This window comes from Streptopelia decaocto, assembly GCF_964273445.1.
Source record: "Streptopelia decaocto genome assembly, chromosome: 12".
In the NCBI taxonomy this organism is placed as follows: Eukaryota; Metazoa; Chordata; class Aves; order Columbiformes; family Columbidae; genus Streptopelia; species Streptopelia decaocto.
This window is the reverse complement of record NC_138667.1, coordinates 8656287-8681351: the sequence shown is the minus strand read 5'-3', so window position 1 is coordinate 8681351 and position 25065 is coordinate 8656287. Positions and strand designations below refer to the sequence as shown.

Below are 25065 nucleotides of genomic sequence, written 5' to 3'. Positions count from 1 at the left end.
AAGGAACGGATGGGTGAGGGGTTCCTTCCACCTCTCAAACAAGTAGGGCTCAGAGAAGGCACAGAAGAGTTGAAGAGTTTAGGCACTAGCTGGATCCAAGCTCTAGTAGATCTATAAGACAAGAATGAGCCACACAGGGAACATCAGTAGCACTTTCATCTTTCCACAGGGGAAAAAGCAGAGTGGAAAAATGAAGTTCTCTTTACTTCCATGTTTGGCATGAATGTGACCACCAAAACATCTCCCAATGCTGACCAGTGCAGAGGCTGCCCCAGCCAAGAAGACATCAATCCCTGGAGTTTATCCATGGACCTGAAGACTTCACTTACCACATGAATTAGTCTGGGATTAAGAGTTGCTGAGATAAAGCCCAGCTTCCAAACAGAAACCAAAAAACTTCTGAGCTCCCCCACTGACTCACGGTGCAGCTTTGGAAAAGTCACTTCATTAACTAGTGACCTTTTCTACCAGCCCCACGTACATCCTTTGAGGATTCATTAGTTAATGTTTGCAGAGGGCTTGGGAGATGCAGACAGCTAGGAGTGCTCAGCCTCCCAAAGAGTTGGTTTAAGATGTTTGAGCATACAAATGCAAAATAAGGGTGTTCTTTTCAAATGTCAAGCTTGGGAAAGGATCAGTGTCTGTAAATCTAGATGTCGCCTTCTCTTCAGAAATGCTTATCACCACGCTGCACTTTGTCTTTAGGAAAACGCATAGCAAACAAACACACACAGAGCTCCTAATGGGCTAGGGATGGCTCCTCTTCTCCTCCATATATTGGAATACAGGAACAAAACTGTTTCTGAAATGGAGGGTTGTGGCTGGAAAACAGGGTTCTTCGGTAAGTAGGAACTGGCAGTCTCTGCTCTACATTCACCCCAGTTTGAAAGGGGTGATAGCAGTGAGAGGAGTTCTTTAACAAGTCACTTAGCTTATGTGTAACTGTTCAATTCCTCTTTGACTATAGTTATCTAAAGTACCACTCATGAAATTATCTACTTTTGAAAGCTAAAAGTTTCAAGTGAACAACATACAGCAAATAGGCTAGAGGCTTTGCAAGATTTTTCTAGACCCTCTGTATGAGGCTGCTGGATGCACCTGAATGGAGGCACTACTATTCAAGGTAGCTATTGAGGCTGCTTGTTGAGAGCTTAACTGATGGCAAGCTCAATGCGCACACAATAGGCTGAGCACTGTATATGCCAGAACAGCAGCAGGAGCTGGACAAAAAGGAGTTCCCAGAGGAAGAAAGCACCAAATAGGTGCTCAAGGGCAGCTTCCAGTCTTCTATGTTTTGTCACTTTGGTATTGCACAAGACCTGGCTAACTACAGGCACTAAGAAATATGGTCATCTCCAGCTAATCCCACTATGCTTCAATTAACAAAGGAATAATAGTAGTAAAACAGATTTGTGATTATAGCTGCACAAACCTCTGTTTTCATATCCTTTGCTCTCAGTACAAAGAACAAACTAGAGGGATGCCAATAAAAATACACACAAAAAACACAACACATATTCTGCTTCATGTAATTGTTACAAGGGAAGGATATTTCTATTTTGTGTTCCTATACAACTGAGAATCACTGTCAGACATCTGTGGAAGGAGACATTTCTAATCTTTCTCTGCACTAAAGAATGTATATATTGGTAAGCTAGTTAATCCGTAGAAGAGAGTTGGCTCCTACAGCATCTTTTGAGTGCTTTGAGCGTGCAGAAAGACTAAATGGTGTTATGTGCTTTCATCATACCATCTGAATAGCAAGGGAGGACATACATTCATGTACACAACACATGCACTTTCCATATGAATTATTTTAAAGATTTGGCTTCTAAGTCTTTATTTGAATGGTCAGGGACTCAAGTGAACTTGAAGAAATGCTGGCTGAACTTCTGTCTGGTTCATGGGATAACAACCACCAAGAAACAACTCCGGTTTAACCACTGTCACCACACTGCTGATGTGATAACAGCAGCTCACGGATATTTTTTCAGCTTCCATTCTCCCTGTACCCACGCAGCTCCATATAGAGACCAAGGTGCTCTCTCTTAACTAATATCAGGATTTTTAAATTTTCAAGTAGAGAGCTGACATTCTTCCTGAGTTGGTGGTTTGTTGTTTTTTTTTCCATCCCCTACTTTAGAGTGCTAAAGCCCAGACTGAGTGACAATCAGAGAATAAGAAAAATACATTAATAATCTTTGGACTGTAATTATGCGTAGGTGTCTTAATGTCTATAATGTTCTATTATTGGTTTTCAGACCATTAGCTGAGTTAAGAACATAGTTTACAGCTGAATTTGCTGTAAGTAATGGAAAAGGCTAAATGAATTATCATCTTTAAGTGAAGGCTATTTATTGCTCAAGTAATGTTTTTGAGCCATAGCTGGCTTCCTTCTGCTGGCAAGATAGAGAGGTCTGAGATCAGGAAGAACAACCCATCACAAAAGGGCTATATTTTAGCTGTCTCTTCCTACTTGTTTATTAACAGCCTATGCACAACCATTAGCTGTGACAAAGATGGCACTTCCCTCACCTCCCCCAAAGAATCCCAGAGGCCCTTCTGTTCCAATCAGCACATTTCTGCCAAACCAGAGAAGGTGCCCATTAAGTCAAAAGTGTACCTCCGTAATTCATTCATGACCTTGAACGCCTTTCTCATGTGAGCAGGGTTGACAGTCACTGTGCGCTGGTCCTTTTCATCTTCAGCTGCCTCAGAGGATCGGGAACTCTGCTTAATGCTGAAAACAGGGAGAAGAAAGTTTGATTTGATGACACTTTAAAAAGAAGTATTCTAAAACTGCAGCACAGGGTATTATGCATGGAGTTACTTGCATGTTTGTTAGTCAGCTCAGGTTCACCATATGAAGAGCATCATAAAATGCAGCTACTTCTGCATGGATGTGGAAAGCCAATGCAGCCCGCTTTTCAGCCAGCAGGGAAGAAAAGGAAAAAGTGCCAAACACTCGTGGACAAAGCTCAGCCTTACGGGCTTCAGGCCAGGAAAGCAGTATAAGTTGAAATTCAAGCCAGAACATAATTGCTTCACTGAATAGACATACACTTCAGCACTGGGAACTCCAACAGTGCCATGGATACTTTAACATCCATACAGAGAAAGAGAAGTTTAGTTTTCAGTGTCCCATGTGAAAAACACAAGCACACAATACATGGCTTGTATCTTCTTCTATAAAGGCAAGTAGAAAAGGACTATTAAAACTCTCTGCACAGCTTTCAAAGCATTAGTTTTACGGTGGTGACATCCCATTTCCATTTTAGAAAGACGTCTATTGAGTGCCACTGAAACGTATAGAAAGAATTATTAAACAGATCTTCCTACCAGACCCACCAGCTATGTAGGTAACATCAAACCAGATGCACTCAGTTCTGTGCTGTGTTTAACCAGGCCAACAGGTGCCTAAGGCACATACACGTCCTCATTACTTTGTTGGGAGCATTGGCTCTTTATACAGAATTGACACCAGGTCAATATCCCCACCTCCCAGATCTGAAAGTGTGTGAAATCACTGTGAGCTAAAGGTTTCCACCTATGAAAAAAAGCAGCACTCAGAGCCAGGTCCCTGTTCTGCTCACACCCACGGCTCACCCCCCAAACCTGCCAGCAGGCAGAGGAGACAAATTGAAGAAGGTTGTCCATGTCAAAAGCCACCCCCAAGCAAACGGCAGACCTGCAGGTAACTCCAACACCTCCATGCACCAGGCTGGAGACCTTCTCAGAGCTCTCCTTCCAAAGGACCATCTCCCTCAGCTTCACATTTGTCCCTTCCTCCCTGCCACCTTTCTTAGTTGCACTCGTATCACAATTAAAAAAAAGGCTGAAACAGGTTAAACCAGTGGTCTGGGTCTGGGCAGCCCAGCATCCTGACTGTACTGGTGACCAGAAGATGATGTCTGAAGACGGGTACAAACCAGGGAAGCGTGGAGGGATCCTTCCCCAGAACATGTGCCAGCCTCTGCTAAGATGTGCACACATGTACATATCTCTGCTCATACACAATGACTTTTCCTTTGCAAAACACAATTATTCACAATTTACAACCCCTCGACAGTGTGAAGCCCTTGCTGAACATTACACCGTGTCCATTGTTGCTCCTGACTGGTGGCCATTACCGGCACTGTGTCCCTTGAGGCCATACGAAGTTGTCCCCCAGCTGTCCTCAGTGGGCTGCACTGTCCTTCTTCTAGAAACAAGATGCTGAACATCGGCCAAGCTGCCCACAGCTCAAATACATGCCTGCATACTGAGTGGCATCCAGCTTTGCGCCTGAGACGAAGGTTAATGCCAAAAACCAGCCAAGCCCAATTCCGTCACTTTGCTGAGCAAGTGAAATATTTTCAGTCGTAAGTGAAGCTGCGAGGCTGAGCACAACATCACTCAGCACATGTCCCAAACAAGGGACACAGCTTCCCCAGCTGCGTTACACTCATCATCCAATTAACTTAGTATGGTTGAATTAAAAGGGGAAAAAAAGTACCTTTTGTTAAATGTTCTGTATTTAATCATCTGGTATGAGGCAACGACAAGCAGCTTTTCTGACCCCTAAGAGAGATGGACTCATTCTGTGTCACACGTTCATGGGCCTGGAGCAGTGGTGGCACTCAACCCTTCCCCAGTTCTGCACACCCCAGCAAGGGAACCTCCTTGCTCAGGGAAACAGCCAAATTCAGCTAAGCTGTGTATCCCTCAAAAGCCCTGGTTGAAATCTTCAGCCAAATGAAGTTTGACCACAGCTTTCAACACCACAGGGCAAAGTCCTTCTTTTTAAACAGCTAAACCTGCCTTTGCAGAATGCCGGAGCCAAGAAGTGAAAAATGAGGCTCTGGGTGTGCAAGTGACTTCACTGAAATTTGAGTCTCCAACGACAAAACGTACAGGAAGCAAAGCAAACAAACAAACAAGAAATAAAAGGAAAAAACTAAAGTGAAACCAAAAGGTGGCGGCAGGGACAGCTGTACCCAGCGCTCCGGGGACAGGACAGCTGAACCACCGCGGCTTCGGTCATCAGCAGAGACAGACCTCGCAGGATGCAAAATCAAGTGATGCGCACAAAAATCATGGGGCTTCTTTAATAAGAAAAAGCACACCGCTGAGATTTATTTATTAGAACTCCAGTGCCAGAGACCAAAGTTCCATCGTTTTCAAACTTTTCCGCTGGCAAAAGACACAGTTCAAAGGACACAGCAAGTTTCATTGAACACCAAAGTAAATGTCAGATCAACAAGCCTTCATAAAGCCTCAACTTCATAAAGCCAATATTTGTCTGTCTATTTTAAAAGCAAAAACGTTGCTTCAGAACTTCTGAAAAAGATCAATCTGTTCTTCCTAAAAAGCACGAAAAGTAACTTTTTAAAAAGCATCCTAAAAGACATCCTCAGCTTTACTAGCAGGGGTAGATTTCACATTTTGTCAAGGCTCACCATAAGAAAATACTGCAGATTGTCTGGTTAAAAACTTGTTTCAAAAAAATCAAGATATGCTATTTAAAGTTTTTCCAAATGACTCATATAAAAAACACATTTGAAAAATTAATGGCTAAGAGCCTTTAACTCATCTTGGAGACCGACTCAGCTTCCACAGAACTGTGTTCCAGTAATGCACGGAGGATGATTTTATCTGCGAGAAAGATTTCACACCCTCGTGCACACACTCTCAGCGATCACTGACACATTTCCACCATAAAGATGCAAGAACCTAAACGCTTCAAGCAAACGCAACCTGCCACAAAGCAAAAACTACCCCTGAGAAGACCAAAGCAGTGCACTGCATAGCTCTTCCCTGAGTTTTTTTCCCCACACCACTAAGAATGATTATGCTTATTACGCTGTTATTTTATTAACGGAGCAAAGCAAAGGAGGAAGAGAGTCTTCTGATCCAAGGCAATGGCTGAGACCACCCGGACATGCAGGAGCTCCTGCACCCCATGACCACAGAGACTTTCCCCCCAGCACCTTCACACTGGCACAGCTCGTGTCCTACCACACCAGCAGGACTCACAAGCGGCTGCCAGGAGCAATTTGTTCTATTCCTGCACTATCTGAGGCCACGCACCGAGCAAACGGACAGATGATTTAATTTCCCTGGGCCAGATGAACATCCCTATTAGGGACAGCAGGGTTCTCCTAAAATAGGCAAAGATGCCCTTACTTTCAGAGAGCGCCAACCCCACCACCATCTCCTCCATGGCCTTTCAATGCTGTTCCCAAATAGAATAAATGACCCCTGATTTGAGAGTCCCCAATTAAGCCAGCAAAGCTAACTACAGCCCTGTTTACACGTGTTCCTCCTCTCCAAGATGCACTAGCAGGGCTCGGCTCAAGCTACCCATGGGCTCCCAGCACAGCTCCTGCCCGAGCACGGCCACATACCAACCAACAAAAAGGTATTTTAAAAACCCATAACCCACAGCTCTGCTGCACACATGCATCAACTATAAAGTTGGGTTGCCTTAGTTACCAGCAGTAATTACAGATGTCTTTGTAGATTACGTGAAAGAATAAAAGCCTGCCTTACAGCTAAACTGTCCCCTGGCAAGATTATTGCTGTGCAGAGCTGGTAAACCCCAGGAACAAAAATCTCAGCTCTGCCAAAACCAATTCTAGCACTGGCTTTACTGGAGCCAGGAGTTCCCCCTAAAGGAGGGGCAGATCTCAAAGACTCTCTCCTTTGGAGCAGAGAAGGATGAGCTTCTGCGCGTGTTTCTGGGAGAAGAGTCTCTGGGCTCAGCTCCCAGCCCACCTGCAGCCACCACAAAGGTCCCTCTCACACGAGAGAGATGATGGGACTCCAGACATGTCCCGTCCAGCCCAGTTTCATGTGTCTGTGCAGCACTGGGGGCGTCTCTGGGAGCTTCTTTCACCTCCTGCCCGCACACCATGGTCTGCTCTCCTGGGCTGTCCCACAAGACCGTGGAGCTTCAGCCCCCACAAGGTTGACCAAGGAGTCAGTGGGCTTGGTGACCTGCCCTCCCGAGCACGGGCAATCCAACATCTCCACCTGGCACTTCACATCCTTATATTAAAAGCGACATGCTAACCATAAATTTTCAAAGCCTATGGATTTCTTGGTAGGATATGTTCAAATCATCACTGTAAAAAGCTAATTTTCAATTTCTGAAAGGTTTGACATAGCTCTGATCTAAAAATTTCACAGATGCCCCACAGCAGTTACTCGCGTTCAAAACTTAAGGCCTATACTAAGATAAAGGGAGACCAAAATATTAATTTAGTCTTAGCAAAATGAAAACACATTTTACCTTAACTGGTGCAACTCTTTGTTTAGAATCAATGGCCAAAATCATGGTGCAAATACATTATGCCCAACAGTTTTATTCCTTGAGTTGGGCAGACACAGTAAGAAGATGTCAGGGTAATGGCACGTTTGTAAAAATCTCAGTTTCTGAATTTGTCTTTAGGTATATAAAGGTAAAAAAAAAAAGTAACTGAAGAAATCCAAATAATGAGATGGCTATTGAGAGGATTTCAGAGAAACATATCATTAAAATTATAGTAAAATGGAAAGGATTTTTTTTTAATAGCAATATTATTCTCCTATTTTGTTGATTTTTTCAATGCCTACATCAACATGGAGACATTAGCTTAGGAAAAAAAAAAACCCACACAACTGGTATATAATAGATCCTCAAAAGGATATTCATATCAAAGGAAACCTCAGGGGAAGAGTAGACTTCAGGAACCACTGAAAAGTCTTTGCTGACAGTAATGGAAACACCACAAAAGAATTAAAATATGACAATACCATTTGTTTTTTTTAAGGTAAATATTGTACTTCTCAAACAAATACTATGAAGAGACCAGCCCCTTCTAAACATAAAGTTAAAATTACAGGGCTCTTAATTTTTCAACCACAAAAATAAAATAGTATTCCAGGTTTTTTTTTCCCTCAAACATATCTTGCAAATTCAGAACCAGAGTATCATGCCCAATCCCACAGCATTACGTAATTTCTCCATAAAATGTAAGCACCTATCAGCTCAGTAGAGGTGAATGAAGATTCCAAAATAATTTGTTGCTAAACGTGAATGTTTCTGGCTAAATCCCCTTTGCCTTTGGCTGCTTCTGCCCATGTGCAATGACATGGGCACATGATACCGCTGAACAACTTGGATGTGCAAGTTATCAGGATATTTGAGTCCGGGCAGGCTGGGGACCAGAGTCAGAGGTGATGCGAGCACCAACATGTTCATCAATGACTACAAAAATGGAAAAAGCAATAACATTAAAAACCAGGGGGAATTCTGCTGTCATGAAAGCCACTAGGTGTACAATTTGAAGCGTAATCTGCATGACATAGATCCGAGTCGGAATGTGGGACAAAACTACAAAAAAAAGGGAGCAGAACCAGCCCAGGGTGCTCATCCACCACGGTCATTTTTCAAGACCTGCTCTCCAGGACTTGCTCAGGGCAGACAAAGCAGCCTCAGCACAGTCCCACACAACGTGCCCTTTTGAACCAGAAAGCAGGTGAATATTTCCAGCTTTCCTTGCCAAGAGCCAAACCCCACATCACTACCGCCCTTGACCAGTTCAGGACCGCTTTCCTCTTCCCGAAAACTAGAAATACGAGCAGCAGTTTGGGTAATCATTCCTTACTTCCAGAGGCAGAGAACATGCTGATGGAGACAGTCCTTCACGCTCTAAAAACAGATGGTCTGGAAAGAAAGGATGAGGCAAAACAGTCCAGGTAGTTTCCCGGCAACTTTTTTACCACTGTATCCCCAGCAAAAGGCCTCCAGTCAAAACGAGACCATTGCTGGTAACCATAAAAAAAGGTAATAAGTAATAGTGCCAAGGATGATCCCAGCCTGGAGACTCAAAACAGCTCCATTTCCTCAAACAGTAAACTCATTTATATTAAGAAAAAAAGAAGGAAAGCCCATTCCATGGGCTAGTATCTAGCATGACAATTGAAAATTTCAAGGCACTTGGAATTTATTAATATCTGGATTAATATCCAGAGGTGGCCATTCGCACCCTTATGGGAAACAGAAGCCCTACGATGTAATTTAGAGAGGTGCGGCAAGCTGAAAGTTTGTTTTGTGCAAAAAATTGTGAACCTTGAGCCACATCAGGGTAGAAAGCTGCCCTTCAGAGCTTGGGAAGCAATTCCCACAGGGTGCTGTGAGTGTTTTCCCTCAGAGTCAAAATTTCCAGATTTTGGGGGTTGACTCCAGCTTAATTTTCCAATGTATCATGTTTAAACAAAACTTGTGTCAAGCCCTGATGATTAGTCCTACCAGCAGGTCAGGCCCCCGTCTCTGTTCTCCCACCCTCCGCAAGGTCACCAGCACAAAATGAAGCACTCAGAATATGCTGTTTTAAACAGAAAAAAAAAAAAATCACCCCACAGCTTAATGTTTAGTTTGAGGCAGTACAAGTGAGCTTCTGGTGTGCAAAGGGCACCCAGACAGCGTGGAGGAAGAACGAAGGCAGCGCAGAAACACCAAACATCTCTCCGGCATCTGTGATGCCCCTGAGCAGCAATAACCTCTCTTATGCATTCAGGGGACATCAGGTCAACTCTGCAAGCACTTCTGCACACAAGCTGCCTTGCAGGATATAAAGCATGTACGGCCCAGCTACCGTGTGAGGGAGACACGGGATCTCCTCTTGCCCACCGTAACAGCCGTGCAGTGCACAGCTTCCACATACAGCTAAATGGACCCCTGAAGGCTTCACAGATGTTCCAGATTTTCATTCATTACTTAAAAAAGCACCAAATACCAGTGGGTATGTTTTGAACTGAATGCCATGGTCAGCAGCCAGAGGTTCAAGATCCAAGCAAGGCAGACACAAGCCCAGCGTTCTGCAAGGTGCAGCTTGTCGAAGGAGTGACCCTGCCCCACACCTTCTGAGCTCCATAAGCGACTGCAAAAAACACCCACTCGCCCAGCCTCCCTATTCATGTCTAAAACACATCCTACTGAAAAAACACTCCGTTCCTTGGGTTTGGGTATGCGGGGCGAAGCAGCCTCTCACCATGACATTGCAACATCTAGTAACAACACGGCAGGCGCTCATCGCAGAAGGTGTATCTGCAAGCAGGGAGGAATGAGGAGGAGGGGTCCCCGCAAGCCGCGTCCCGCATGCCTGCGCACAGCCACGGCGAGCGCCCCGGGGCACGGCACCCCCAGCCCGCATCCCTGCGGGCAGGCACCGCGCACCCCGACGAGCCGCAGCGGACACAAAGGCTCGGCGGCCGTACCCACCTCTCCTCCTCCATTGTGCGGCGCGGCGGGGGCCGGGGCGGGCGGCGGGGCCGGCTCAGCGCCCCAGGCCCCGCATGGCTGCGAGCGGCCGCCCCCGCCCCGGGCCGCTTCCTGCGGGAGCGGAGCGCTGCGTCCCCGGCGCGCCCGCCGCAGCGACTGCCGCCGCAGCCCGCGCCGCCTCCCGCCTCCTCCTCCTCGCAGCCTCCTCCCCCGGCGAGCTTGCGATCGTCTCCGGGCAACGGCAGCTGCGGAGGGCGGCCCCACCGCCCGGCCCGGCCCCCCGCCCCGCTCGGGAGGGCCCCGCTAAGCGCCGCTGGCCGCAACCCCCGATTACGGCAGCAAGGGACAAAATAGGTCAGTGCACCGCCCCGGGGCGTCCGAACGGGGGGAGCGGTGGTGGCGAGCGGGAATGCAGCGGGACAGGAGAGAGCTGGCACCCCGCGGGGAGCAGCGCTTGTCTCCCCGACAGCCCTCCATGGGCTGGGGGGATGCGGGTCCGGCCATCAGCGCCACCGCCTCCGCAGCTCCACAGTTGGGCGCTGGGGAGGTGGGGGATGAGCCGAGTGGCCCATAAGTACTTTAATCCTTGCAATCTGTAAGTCTAAAGAAAAGTTTCACCGGACTGAAAGGCCGCAGCGCCGACCAGGAGGTTAAGCCCGCGCACAGGGCAGCAGCGGGAGGGGACGAGGGGACTAGGGATGCTCAGACCTGTTGAGGAGGCAGAGGGTCCCAGCCCCCCGAGGGCTCCCCAATTCCCTCCACAGAGGGCAGCATCTAACCTCCAGTTCCACATTTCATAAAAATCTTGCTGTCCTTCTGCACAATCTATCAGGCCAAGTACATGCTGCCTAGGCAATATGGGTCTTTCTGAACTGCAGGTGCTATTTAGCCTGAAACATTAGACTAAATATTTGCCATTTTTGTTCAAATCAATAAAAATCCATGGAGTTCTACATAAATATTATTTTCTTATTTTATTAAAAGATTTTCTCAATCTTATTCTGCAAAGAGGCCCCAGACACTAATTATACCAAAGACAAGAAACATTTGCTTTCTTCATTACTCTTCCATTCACAAAATGTTCTTGTGCAATTAAAAGAGATAAATAAAACTGTCAAGAGATTTCTCTTGCAAAATGCCATTCCATCTCTTTTGTAAATAATATTACCTCATTCTTCTGCATTTCTCTTCAAACCATGTCCTCAGCCTAAATTTCATACATCTATTAAAATGTAGCAGCAATGACGACTGAACAGATGCTATTGCACCTTCCACATCAGAGTTTCAAAAGCTTGTTGAGAACTTTAACTAGTCATCACCCCCACTCTTCAGACAAGAAAACTTAACACACCTGGAAGTTAAAGGACTTTATCAAAGTTGCATGGGGATGGAGAGTCGAAGTCCTGCTGTTTAAGCACCATTTGGCAGCCTCCCGATAAACAGCAGAAATACAGATAAAGCCATGAAGTCAAACCTCAGATAGGATTCAGGCAAAAGGAAGTGATTCCTGCATTTTCCTTTGAGAATCCTGTTAAACTCCTGGTTTACCACATCCAGATCCTCAAGTACTTCCCCAGTGTCCATTTGGTCTTAACACTCCTGATGCACAACACACAGAACTGTAAGACGCAAGAGCTCAAACCAGAGAAAAGGTAACTACTAAAAATACTAGATTTTATCTAGAAAACAAGGGCTGGAACTTGTTTCCTTTGAGTAAGGCCCACAGAAATCATAAAAAGTCCACATGTGAGAGCAGGTCCTGAAATTGCTGCCAAGTACCTGTATATTTTTTATTAATACATAGTTTGTAAATAATATTTGGCTTTCACCATTAAAAAAAAAACAACTATATCTCACTTTAGTCAATTGGGGCACCAGGCACATCATTTGAATCAAACCAGCAATACCTTCTTACACACTTTGCCCCACCAGCATGTGGGGCTGGATTTTACAAATACCTACAGCAATTCATGGAACAGTAAATCCCAGTGACAGATAAGAGCAAACCAGTGACTAATCATTGCTGGGATGGGACAAAGGCATGTTCTAGTAATCAGAGATTATAGCAGCCTTGCAAAATAATCAGGACTGGGTAACAACCAGAAAATAGTGAAAGTTATCTACTAAAATAGCTGTCTTTGTATCTCAGTGACCAACTGAAGCCACTGGGAGGTGACACTCGGGTACCACACTGACTCCCAGTGGACCCAGAGCACGAAGCTCCTTGGCAGAGGAGTCCTGAAGGTATCTGCTGCCTTACCACTGCTAATATTTGGAGCATGCCAAATTGCTTTCACATAACAAAACTAAAGCAGCAGCTGAAATTTAGCTATTAAAGCAACCTACAGGGATCCAAGTTACCACAAGGCTCAAAAGGAAGCTCTAGGAGACCTTCTAAGTAGGGACCTCCCCAGAGCTAGAAGTGACATTTTGACAGCTGAAGCTTAAGAGATACAAGATTTCTGCTGGAGCCCTGTTTTCTGAATAATGGGATTTGTAGAGAGAGGGCTGGAGCATCCACCCAGCGCTCTCACCCCACCACCATCAGGCTCCCCAAGCAGAGATGCTGTAGAAGCACCAGCATTCCCAGCCCCTGGGGCTGTTGCCCTCTGCTGGTAAATGTCCAATTTTCACACCCTGCCACAGGCCAGCAAAATTAGGGCTTACAAAACAAGTTTTCCTTAAGGGATCAAGATTAACATAATCACCTGACCATAAATCACCATTCCTGTGAAAATAGTCGTTTTACTCCAATAGTTTCATCATAATGATACCACCTTTAGAATAACAACCCCTGGCCATTTTCACCCTCAGGCTGGGATTTCTAGGGCATAAGCCATTCTATTGCTCACCCAACACAGCAGTAACAGATCAGCTGAAAATGCTCTTCCCACTCCTCCTCTTACTCTTTCCTGTAGCATAAGCAATTGATGTCACCCGGGGCCAGCTGTGTCAGAAGCGCAGATTTCCTGCCCTCTAGTCATACTATGTATTTATCAGAAACTTGCTGGAAGATTTTCAGGTAGATTTTATGGTTTAGAATGGAGCATCCAAAAGGAAAAAATGATCATTCAGAAGGCAAGCTGCAAAAACAACTGTTGCGGGGACTGAAACAAAGGCAAAGGTCAACATTCAGATGCCTAAATACTATCAAGTCCCTCTGCATCTTAAGTCCTTATTTTTGACTCCCATTTCTGTCACCCACTGAAGAGTCCAGTTCTCACTACAGGTTGAACACACAGACTTGAGCAATGGTCCAAAATGTCCATTTTTTTCCCCAAAATTTTTACCTGTTAAGATATCATTTTAATGTGATTCTTTGTATTCATAACATGTCCCTTAATGCTACCGCTCTTACCTTCTGTAATGAGGGGGAACTACCCACATGCTTCATAAAGATGTTGCACGGCTTAATTAATATTTGTATAATGTATCTCACAGAAGAGCATAAACAAACGTACTCTCATTCAGGATCTGACCACCCCAACCCAGGTCTTTTTACTATTACTCCTTGTCCACTCATCGCCTTGCTCTGTACTTGACATTTTTTAAAACACATTTCATTTTATATTCTTTGCAAAAGCCAAGAAACACAGCCCACCACTCTAGTGTAGTAACAACATGCTGCAACATTAACACAAATGAGTAAATTGCACAGCTGCCACACATGAAAATTAAGGCAAGATTGTTTCTGCAGGCACATTATTTTACCTGAACAGAAAAAGCTGTCCCATGCAGCGTGTCTTCCTGGCAGATAACTGATTGTCCTTCATTATACAGCTTGGTATTTTCTAGGCAAACACCTTTTTTGCTCAATCTCCATAGCATATTCAGAATGAGAACTGTATGTCAGGGGCTCAGCTTGGGTTTCTCTTCACTTACTGCACTTTTGTGAGGTGCTTTTCAGGGCTCAGCTTTCCCATCCTCTCTCTCCATGCAGAAGTGCACCCTGCGAGGGAGAAAGAAAACACTTTGAGAAGGCATTAGAGAGCATGTTGCACGAGCTCATTGCAACATGTTGGCCACCAGCAATAAAACAAGCCCAGCTTTTCCTTCCAAAGATGATGTTTGTCTAGTACCTCTCAGCTGATTCCCTTGTACATGGAAAGTAAGCTCCCCAATGCCACCAGATACATATGAACACATCCAAAATGTGTGGTGCCAGTTCATCACCAAGCTTATGCCTCAAAGAGGCTTTAAAAGTACCATTGATACGACAGAGCAGAATCCCAAATTCTAGTTGCTGCTGGATGAGTAAAAGAAAACCTCAACAACTTCTAAGCGATACAATTACAGAACAAAAAGCTTTCCTACATTTAAAATGGCAGGAAATGACAGATGGACCTACAGGGGAAAAAGGCACAGCAGTTCACACCAGCTTTACTTACTGCAAAGGCTGGAAACCCCCTTGTGCTCCTGGGGATCTCTCTTTATCAGGAGGATACATCTTCATGAAACTAGCAGTAGAAAGCTAGCAGTACTTCTCTTGCAGGATGCACTTCGCTACATGTCCAATGCAAGAGGCTTTAGCAATTACAACTACAACCACCCTGCAGTCCAGTAGTGATTTCAGGGGAAAAGTCCTGAACTTCCAATCAGAGAGGACTCAAAGGAGCTCTCTCCAGTAAACAGAGCATCAATATTCCAGCAGTGGTGGAAAGAAAACAACTAAACAAGCCCAAATTAAATCACACAGTGAAGGACTTTGGCTGAACTTGTTAACCAGTAAGCTTAAAAGATAACTAAAGCTTGAAAAGATGCTAGGTAACCACACGGAGACAATTGGGAATCTAGCATCAGAAATCTTTCACTCCTCTGCAACTCAGCCAGGGAGCAGTAAGAGAGCCCCAAACCAGAGGGCATCCCTTTGGAGGAGGGAGGAGACCTGGAAGATTAAATAGGAGTAAATAATTTCAAAACTCAGCCAATAGTGCTGTGCTTGTGTAAAACAGGGAGGCAAGCACAGCCTCCCCCCAGGGCCATGCCCAGCCCACCCTGTGAGACATTCATCAGGGCATGTGGTTGGGAGAGGGAGGTTTTCCACTGAAACTGTGCTGGCATGCAGTAAAGAAAACAAGATTATTGATCCACAGAGAAAGAGAACAGGTAAAAGGAGCACGAACCTCCAACCCCAAATACTACTTGTGCATTTTATCCAGCATTGCTTTAATCCAAGCCTGCAGTGACTAGACCCATGCTTCCTTCCTCCAGGATTTTGTGGAAAGCAAGATTTCTTACAAAATAGAAAAAGCCCATTGTAAAACCACAAAAAGTTACAGAACTGACAGAAGAGACTGAGATGTTATCTTTATATTGATTACAGACAGTGTATTTTCAGATGTGTAACTTTGCATGCCTTTCAATTCAAAACAGTATTCCCAGTGAGAAAAAGGTTTCTGTGAAACAAACTGGTTGGCAGTTGCACCATATAAAGTAGCATTTGAGCAACCTAAGTATTTTCAGATGCATCAGCTCATTCTGCTTCTACAGAATTTTTCTGCAATGTTCAGTGATTTGCACTATGATTGCAGTGAGCAAATGTGCATCTTGACACATTTCCAGTCAGAAACTTAATCCCTTTCTAAATTGGCATTGATTCCTTACTGCATTACAAATGAAAACTGATAAGATTGTAATGAACGTACTATATCAAAACTATATGTAGCTCTACATACTGTAGTTCCATTTTTATTTGAGGAAGAGTTGTTCTTCCCAAATTTGTATAGTTTTTATTTGCTAAAGCATTCAGGAAGGAAACTGTATGCATCAGAATAAGAGGGTTAATATCCAGATGTCTCAGACAGATGGCATTATTAGTCTGACTGGGCTTGACATCTAGTTTTCAAAGTTAAGGAGCTTTGGTTACTTGGATGGCTGACAATCTGAGAATAGCCAGTGCTCTAAGCTGGATGCTGTCTATAATAGCAATAGACAATACCACAGCTTTGCCTAACAGACTTTCAGGAAAAAAAGTTAAACCACGATCAATCACACTGAGAAAGTACTTTAGAAAAAGCATCTTTTTGTTTAGGTATCTTTCTGGCAAAGGCTGAACCAAGAACACAAAATAACATTTGAATATTTTTTAATGCTTTTTTTTGCTACATTCTATACCTGAAGTGTTCCATCTTTTTAACTATAGATGGGAGAACTACAGGAAATAAAAGAATCTGAAGAACGCCTCTTCTCCAAACTACAGCTTTACAGCCATTGCTCTTTTAGTGTTCCCACTAACCATTTTCCCCACAGGATGGGTTACATGTTGTTAAAGGGAATATAGATATGTTTAAAAGAATCTTGGAACCACATGAACAAAAGGTATCAGTTCAAAAGTGACCATATATTTCATCCCCTTTATATATAAGCAGAAATTGAGGCGAGTTCTGGAAGCAAAGAAGGCGAAGACTAGGATTTGTCAAGGAACATCAAGGAGGAAAGCACCCAACTCCATCAGCCTCTGTACAAGTCCTAAGACACAGGAAAATTACAGAAAATTCCTACGTAAAGATATATAGCAGAAAGCCTTTCATCTTCTTACAAGAAACACACATTTGACACCTGTCAATAGTGGTACTTAAATTACATCAACTTCCATTTACCTTTAATGAGTGTTTATTTGTACTGTAATGTACCTGCGTACGCGTATACACACACCCCAGAAATAGTAGAGCAGTAATACTTCAATAGCAGAGCGAAAAAAAAGCCCATCAACAAAAGCAAAGTGCGCTTTTCCAGGCTGACTTAGAACTCCCGATGTTGTGCTTGCATTCTGAAATACATTTTGAAGTGAAGCAGGGATGTAACTGTTTTATTCATTTAAGAAATAAAAAAATAACAAACAGAAAACTCATCTTTAAGAGATGCATACACCAGAGCTCAGAATTGGTCATGCAAAAAAAATATTAAATAACACATTGTTGTGTAAACTATACCTCTGGCTAAGGCAAAAGACTGAAATTTGGGGGGGTTACACTTTCAATCACCTAGTATTGACCCAAGGTATTATATATAGACATATAGTTTTAAAGACATCAGAAAGGCCTTCTTCCTATGAAATAGCTTAGAAAGCAGAGGTACATAACAAATACAACGTAAATGTGGTACAAACTGTTGATTACGTGATAAACACTAATCCATAATAGCTACTCCACGACAAACAATCCTTTTTAAAAGGCTTGGATAAGGTACCTTCTATTAGAAACCAAATCGTCCCACAAACTGCAGGAGCAAAAATCCCATTCTCACTAAATGCACTGTGATTTACTACGTGCATCTCAGAAGCATGTCCTTCAGTTTTCTTTTTTAGAGATTCATTCACAATTTAAACCAAACTTTGGCATTTTAGAAAGAACACACTGAAGTACACAGAAAAAAGAACCTGCTCTGTTTTCACCCTCGAATGGGAGGCTGGGGTCCTCAGCACCACTCCAGCTCAGACCCTTTTCAGCAGCAATAGCAAAGCCATTAATGCAACAATAGTATCAGCTGACAGAGCAGGATAATAAACCAGTGTTCTGACCTTCACTATCCACTTAGGTTTTTCAATGCTAAACAAAAGCAAAATTTGCTTTATGGAAGGGATCTAAGTTGGTGGGGGCAGGGAAAGAACACCATAAAGCATTTGAGAACTTTAAATTCCAATTTTAACCATTTTAAAATACTTCAGCTTCACTGTTCGTCAGGTATCTATGCACAAAGTACCCGATTCCAGTGCATCTCATGCCAGCAGCCCTGCCATGAACACCGCTGCCCTCCCAGCACATCTGCCCTTCTGGACGCACAGCTGGGAGCTGGTACTGCAGCTGCGCCACTTGCAACTGCTTCCAGACACAACAGAAACCCCAAATCTTGCTCCATTCAGAAAGTAAAGATTGTTTCCCTAAGTATACTTGCAGGGCAAGGCATAGCTTTTATTTCACAAATGCGTCACAGCTGTAATACAGTCAGTGACCCACAGAGATTTACTGTGATCAAAGCTGTTTCAGCTGTTACTGCTGTTCTAAATTACCTTTTCATCACTCAATGTTAAAACAAACAAATCAGGTACTTCTACTGAATTGCGCAAGTATCAATTCATTATGTATACAGGTGTTTAGCATGTTCCTTTTTAATGCAGTAGTCATCAGTATTATAAAAGTGTATGTTAGACTAATTTTACTAGCCAAATAAAATTTACAAGTCACGCAAGCTGCAGAATCAAGAACAAATTATACTTTAGAGTAGACATGAATACCCACTACTATTAAAAAACTGCACACATGACTACACACTGAGCTATACTGTAACACTGTAGTCTCTGAAAAGCTTGCTTTGGGGGAATTTATTTTCATGCAGATTACAAAAATAAAAATAACATCTGTGTTTTAAGAAAACTACTGTGCTTTTACTTTCATTATGTAATGCTGAAAGTAAACTAATTGCTCTCATTTCCTCTTTCTCACAGGTGAAACCATCACAATCCAGCATTCATTCCTGAAGAAAAGGCCATGACATTGATGACATTAATTTCACACACATATACATCAGAACTAAACTACAAACTAAGTAGCAGAAAACTAAAGTTACTTTCTTTTTATTTCCGTGACCATCATGGAGCAACTGTGCAGTCACTAACTCCTTTATTTACACACCAGCTATATACTACTTCCTATTCAACTCTACATGCACAAATCCGCCCAATGGTCAGAAAAATCATTAAATACATAAGCAAAGCTTTAGCAACAATCTCCTCTGTTTACTAGGAACTGTACTAAGAACATGTTTATATTCAAAGAGAGTCTTAAGTCCCTGTGTCTTTAATACTATCAAGTACAGGTTTGCATCTCTTCCACAGTACATCCAGGCATTACTGGCCCTTATTAAACAAGCACACCAGCCTCTCAAATGTTACCTGCATGGTCACAAGGACATTCTTGCCACCAAGAGATGAGAGGTCACAGTAGAGCAAGTCTGAGCTACTCAAGATGCTCACCACAGAACACAGTTAAACAGAAAACAATCTTTTAAGACAGAAATTAGGTAGCATGCTCCCTAATATAGGGGCAGTTCCTCAAATCTACTTTTTATTCTACAAGACACCAGTCCTACAAGAGGGCTATTACAGATACTCAAACAGCACATTTCAGTACAACAGTTCTCAAAATCAAGCTACAGCTCAGCAAAACCGCCAGATTTCACACATGAAGTCACTTCTTTAAAAAAGCCTACTTGTTTCAAGAGTATCAACATATTCCTTCATGGCACATGAGAAAATACCAGAGCTACATTTAGTGCGCAAATCTTTACCTTTCCAAGTCAAATGACAAGTCAGACCACAGAAGTGGATGTAACTATTTCTTTCAAAACCAGGCCATCCCTTGATAAAGTTAAGGCAATTCACTATTACAAGGGACTAAATCACATACCCAAACTAAGACAAGACCTAGAACTTAGTAGTTAATTTCAGTTACAAAAAGGAAAGCTGTTCTTCAAGTGAAGTTCAAGGATGACTGTCCAACATAGTTCTAAAGTGCAAAGGTAAAATAAAAAAACCTCCAAGCCCAGTGAACTGAAATAAAACCAACCACCTGAAGCCAGACACCAACCAGAGCTGGTACTTGCAGTTTCAAAAACTCCTCTGAAACAACTTAGACTTTCAACAACGTATCAGCGATACTGGTTCACAACAAGCTTTTGAGATAAAATTACAATATAATTGCAAAGAGCAAGTTACTTGGAGCCTACTTACAAAACTAAGCCCAAGAGAACCAGTTTCACTATAGGAGATAGATTATCACAATCAAGAGGAAACTCAGCTCTAGGTTTAAACCCTGATGATATCTAAAGGTTATTCTGTTTATTTAAGCTCACATAGGTAATTAAGTTCATGCTAGTTCTACTCCTAATAGCAATAAAAGGACTCATTTCAAGTAAAATCAGCCTCAGGTTAGATTGACACCAAAGACTGCAAATACCTTGAAATTTCATACAAAATCCTTCAGCCCAGAAGCACAAAGCCCTAGACATTTAACTTTCTACTCGAATCAGTACAATTACATGCCTCATATGTTGCATATCCAGAGCAAAGCAAAAATCAGCTTTTAACATGCAGGCCCACAAAACATCAGCATTAAAGACTAAGTGCTTAGAAATCTGAAGTCAAAATAACTTTGTACTTTGTAAATCCATGCCCCATATCATACATACTCTCACTCAAGTATATAAGGAATTCAAATCTTTATTTCATATCCATAAACGTTGCTATTCTATATTTCTATGCAGGAAGGCAGTTTTCCCCTAAAACATTATACTCTTTAATAAACAACAAATTTTAATTCTATTGTGTGAAAGGGCTACAAATATACATTTGCTAATCAAGCAGACTACACAGATATTTTTGCTTTACAACTGGCACCTTTGTTACTAGTACACTTAGCTGGCTCATATATCGTGGCACTTTGCCCACATGGTTTAGATTATAACTTTTTGAAATATGGGCAACTGCAATTATTAAAAATAAAGACTGCACGCTGAGGCAAGTATTGCAAATCCACTCTTTTTTTTTTTTCCAGTCAATACTCATGGAACCCATCTTTGTTGACATGCAGATGTCATTGCATTCTACACCAGTCACCTAGTGGCATAAAATAACTTTCAAAAGTCTAGTACAATTGTTAGCAAACCAGTTTTACTCCTGCTGTAATGAAGCCTGCAGCAAGGGGGCTGCCATCCTGTCAGTAGATGGTGCTGCGAGAGATTCCTGTGGAACTTTAACGAAGGACAATAGTTCAGAGAGAAAAGTCTGTTAACCCAGTACTGTAAAAACAAGTTTGCGTTTAATAGACAGGATCAACGTCCACCCTTTCCTGGAAGGAATGATACACAGACAAACCAATAAGAGGACTTAAAGCTAAGCAATCAGAAATTCTGAACATTTTATATGAATGAAGCACATGCTTAACACAAACTAGTTCTTCAAAACTACACAGTACACGTTGATGGAAAAGTCCTATAGAAAAAATTGACCAACCATGTCAGCACATCAAACTGCCTGGTACAAGACGGTGGATGCACACAAACTGCAGAACTGAGAACAAATATTTAAAAAACAAACCACATCCACGGATTAGTAATTCAAAAATTTCTGTCGAGTGTTTGAAAACCAATAAGTCCACTCGAGGGGTAGCAAAAAAGTCAGTTAGGACCTTTACTGGCAATAAAATATTTACTCTAAGTACACAGAGATTTTAAAGCAGAGGAACACTTGCTTCAAACCTAGAAAAGGTTTAAAACCGTACGGAATGGATCCTAGGAAAAAAAAATTAGACATGTAAAGGTCAATGAACACAATGATTTATTTAAAAAATAAAAAACGTAAAAACGATTTTTTCTCCTCCTTTACAGAAGTGTTAATTTCAGTCATGGGATCCGAGTAGATTTTGTAGAAAAAACGTAGTAGCCAGGTATCAAGTCCTTACAACAAAGGAAATTCCCCCATAACCCTCCCCAGTGTTTACTCCAGATCAGCAAGACACTTCCCACCCCATACCCCCAAAAAACAAATTAAAACAAGACATTTTTCGTTGCTAGTATAAAAACGACCAAGGTCCAAGTAATAATAAAAAAATAGAGTCCATCAATGACTGTAACACAAAGTATGTGTGTGTGGGGCCCAGTCCATCTTCAGAGAGAAAGAAGTGGCACCGGCAGCAGAGGCGACCCCCGGGGGCATGTATAGGAGCTGCTCCCACAGCAGGGAGGCATTTAAAAGGAGCTGCCCTTCGGCGACTGAGGGAAGAAACCATTTAGAAGCTGCCCCGTAGCAAAGGGAGGGCTCTCCACGCCACCCCCAACAGGTATGGGAACTCCAGCTCAGAAAGAGCCGCCCCCATAGCCTCCCCCACCATAGCCTCCTCTGTACGGTCCACTGTTACTGCGGCCCCCCCAGTTGCCGCCCCCTCCTCCACCTCCTCCGCCACTCTTCATGGGGCCGTAGGAGGACTGGTGCTGGCTGTAGCTGCCGAACCCGCCGTACCCGTTGCCGTAGTCGCCGCCTCCCCCTCCGCCTCCGTAGGAGCCGCTGCCATAGGAGCCGTAACCGCCGCCGCCTCCTCCCCCGTAGCCGCCGTAGCTGTTGTAACCGCCGCCTCCTTTGGAAAGCCCGTTGTGATCCCGGTTACCGGATCCACCTCCGCCCCGACCCCTTCCGCCTCCTCTGCCTCCCCGGGAGGGCCGGGAGGAGCCGCCGCCTCCCCCGCCCGCCTGGATGTCCTCCTTGGGCACGGCCTTCTTGACCTCCACGCGGTGGCCCTGGATCGGGTGGAACTTGACCACGGCCGCCTTATCGGCGGCGTCGTGGTTCTGGAAATAGACGAAGCCGAAGCCGCGTTTCTTCCCGCTCTGTTTGTCGGCGATGATCTCGGCCTTCTCCACGGGGCCGAACTGGCTGAAATGCTGCACCAGGTCCCCTTCGCCCACGTCCCCTTTGAGACCGCCCACGAAGAGCTTCTTCACCTTAGCGTGGGCCCCCGGTTTGGCCGAGTCCTCCCGGGACACGGCCCGCTTGAGCTCCACCGCGTTCCCGTCCACGGCGTGAGGGGAAGCGGCCATGGCGGCGTCCGCCTCCTCCACCGCCGAGTAGGTGACGAAGCCGAAGCAGCGGGAGCGCTTGGTCTGCGGGTTGAGCACAACCACGCAGTCGGTGAGGGTCCCGTAGGCCGCGAAGTGCTCCCGCAGCCCGGCCTCCGTGGTCTGCACGTTCAGCCCGCCGATGAACAGCTTGCATAGCTGCGAGTTCTCCATGCTGCCGCCGGTGCCGGGGCTGCGCCTGGGCCTGGCGCCGAGACTCCTCCTCCTGTTGGGGGGCAGCTCTGAAGGTTTTCCCCCCCCCTTCTCCGTCTTGCCGCTTCTTCCCCCTCACTCGCTGCGAACAGCGCGACCTCACGGCTGCGGCAGCCGCCGATGGCTGCCTCGACCTGGCCCAACGCCTTCGCTTCGCCTCACCTGGCCAGCAGAAGAGACGGGGCGCCCCGGCTGCCGCCGCTCCCGCAGACAGGGCTTGGGGGCGGGGGAAAACACAGGCACGCACAAAATGGCGGCTACGGCTGCTCCGCCGGCGACTGGTGCCCACACAAAGGGGACGCCGGGAGCCCCGCCCGCCCGGGGGCCACCGCGCACGCCCCCCGCTCATGCCGCCGCAACCAATGAGAACGCGCCGCCGGGGCCGTCCACGACTCACCTTTAGGGGCGGGGTTCCGGCCACGATCGACGAGTGCGTCGACTAATCAGAGGGCGCGACCTGCGCCGCGCGTCGGCAAAAGTCCCGGGGCTCGGCGGCGACAGACGCGGCAGGCAGCCAATAGGGTTGAGTTGTAGCGGCCCGTGATGTGGACACCTTCCGCGCGCGCCGAGAGAAGGGGCGGGACACGACCCGGCGTGGGCTGCGCCAATGCGCCAAGCCCGCGGCCGTCAGCCAATGGGCTTCCTCCGGCCCAGCCGCGCGCTTTCTCTTCGGTGACCCCGCCCCGCAGGCGGGTGCAGCGGGCGGAGGTTCCGCGGGCGGCTCGCGCGGGAGCGTTTGAACCGCGGACCGTTAGGCGGCCGCGCCGCGCGCCCCCCGCCCGCCACCCCCCTCAGCGGGGCCTCCGGCCGCCCCGGGCCGTCCAGCCCCTGTCCGCTCCCCCTTGGCCGTTCTCCCCTTCCCAACGTGCTCCCAACCACCTGGTCTGTTGTCTTGGGCAGCTTCTCTCTCACTTTTCCCACTGCAGGTGGATTTTATGTTGAAAATTATCTAGGAGCCAAGAACGACTTCTGTGTGAAATCGTCTTTCCTTGAAGGTGAAAAGCTCAGTTCACATTTCTCTAGGCACGTTAGCACCTGTACCACACAGTGTCTGAAACTCGTTTTGATTTTTTTAGTCTTCCTCATAGATAAGTGGTCTAATCTGTTTCTAAAACCTCCAGTGAAAGCACATTCACATCCTCCTCAGGTGGCTTCTTCCCTTGTTCATTTTGTCCACAATGAGATAAAAGTTGCAGTTTAGACATTGAGACAATCTTTGAAAAATAACCACATGATCAAATATATTAAAGTGAGTGCAAATCCCAAGAACTCACCAAGTGTTAAAGCATATGTACATAGAGCACTCAGCCCGATCTTCCTCTCCGTTAAATCAATGTATGTGCTGTAATACTGTGCGCTCCACCCAGATTTCCTCTGTTGGGCACCTCTCCCCATTTGCTCTGTTCCTTGTGCTCTGTTGCTTTGCTTTTTCAGGCACAAGATCCCAAAAAGCAAGTCTGTCTTGTCTCATCTATGATAATTCCATAGATGTTTTCCAAAATCTTCATCAAAGTCCCCTATGTAACACCTGCTTTATATCCCAGTTCTCAGCTTTCAAAAGCCTATCTATGCTGTTTTGTTCTCTGTGCCACCCAGGAACATTGGCACCAAACCCCACAATTAGAAGTCACCTTATCCTCCAGAGTCACAGATGGAAAATCCAGATTAGTGCACAGTAAACTGGAGGTTTTGGGGATTGGGTTAATTACAAGTGCCTGTTAGAGCACCTGGTTTCAAGCAAGATCTTATCCAGGATCCCCTCCTTACCACACCACTGGTCCCCTGCTCAGGGCGAAGAGCGTGAGTCTTCCCTCCAACACCAATCCTGGGAGTCTTTATAAAGGTGTGTACGGAATATTCCGCCCCTTCTGACCCAGTAGGTGCAGGTTTGTCTAAGGCACCGGATCAGGATTGTCTGAACTGATGAGTGCTGGGATTGCCGCTGCCCTGTGATCCTCCCTTCTCCCATGCGCCAGCCCCGATGCTGGTGCACACACACA

General features: G+C 45.1%; 2 protein-coding genes across 7 annotated transcripts in view; both read right to left on the bottom strand.

Moving 5' to 3' along the window:
• Positions 1 to 23604, bottom strand: part of KLHL3 (kelch like family member 3) — a 59856-nt gene extending 36252 nt beyond the window's left edge. For 2 of the 6 annotated variants that reach the window (XM_082064032.1, XM_082064035.1), the window contains exons 1-3: positions 23463 to 23604; positions 13958 to 14195; positions 2624 to 2740 (exon numbers count right to left, since the gene is read on the bottom strand). In XM_082064032.1, the coding sequence (XP_081920158.1) occupies positions 2624 to 2740; positions 13958 to 14019 (179 nt within the window). In that variant the 5' untranslated portion in view covers positions 14020 to 14195; positions 23463 to 23604. Of the gene's footprint in view, positions 1 to 2623; positions 2741 to 10246; positions 10388 to 13957; positions 14211 to 23462 lie in introns of those variants that run through there. The other 4 variants (XM_082064033.1, XM_082064034.1, XM_082064036.1 and 1 more) reach the window with 4 other exon arrangements.
• Positions 19288 to 23412, bottom strand: HNRNPA0 (heterogeneous nuclear ribonucleoprotein A0). The gene has a single exon (XM_082063876.1). It carries the CDS (start codon positions 23024 to 23026, stop codon positions 22097 to 22099), a length of 930 nt encoding a protein of 309 aa, XP_081920002.1. The 5' UTR covers positions 23027 to 23412; the 3' UTR covers positions 19288 to 22096.
• Positions 23605 to 25065: the final 1461 nt, after the last annotated feature.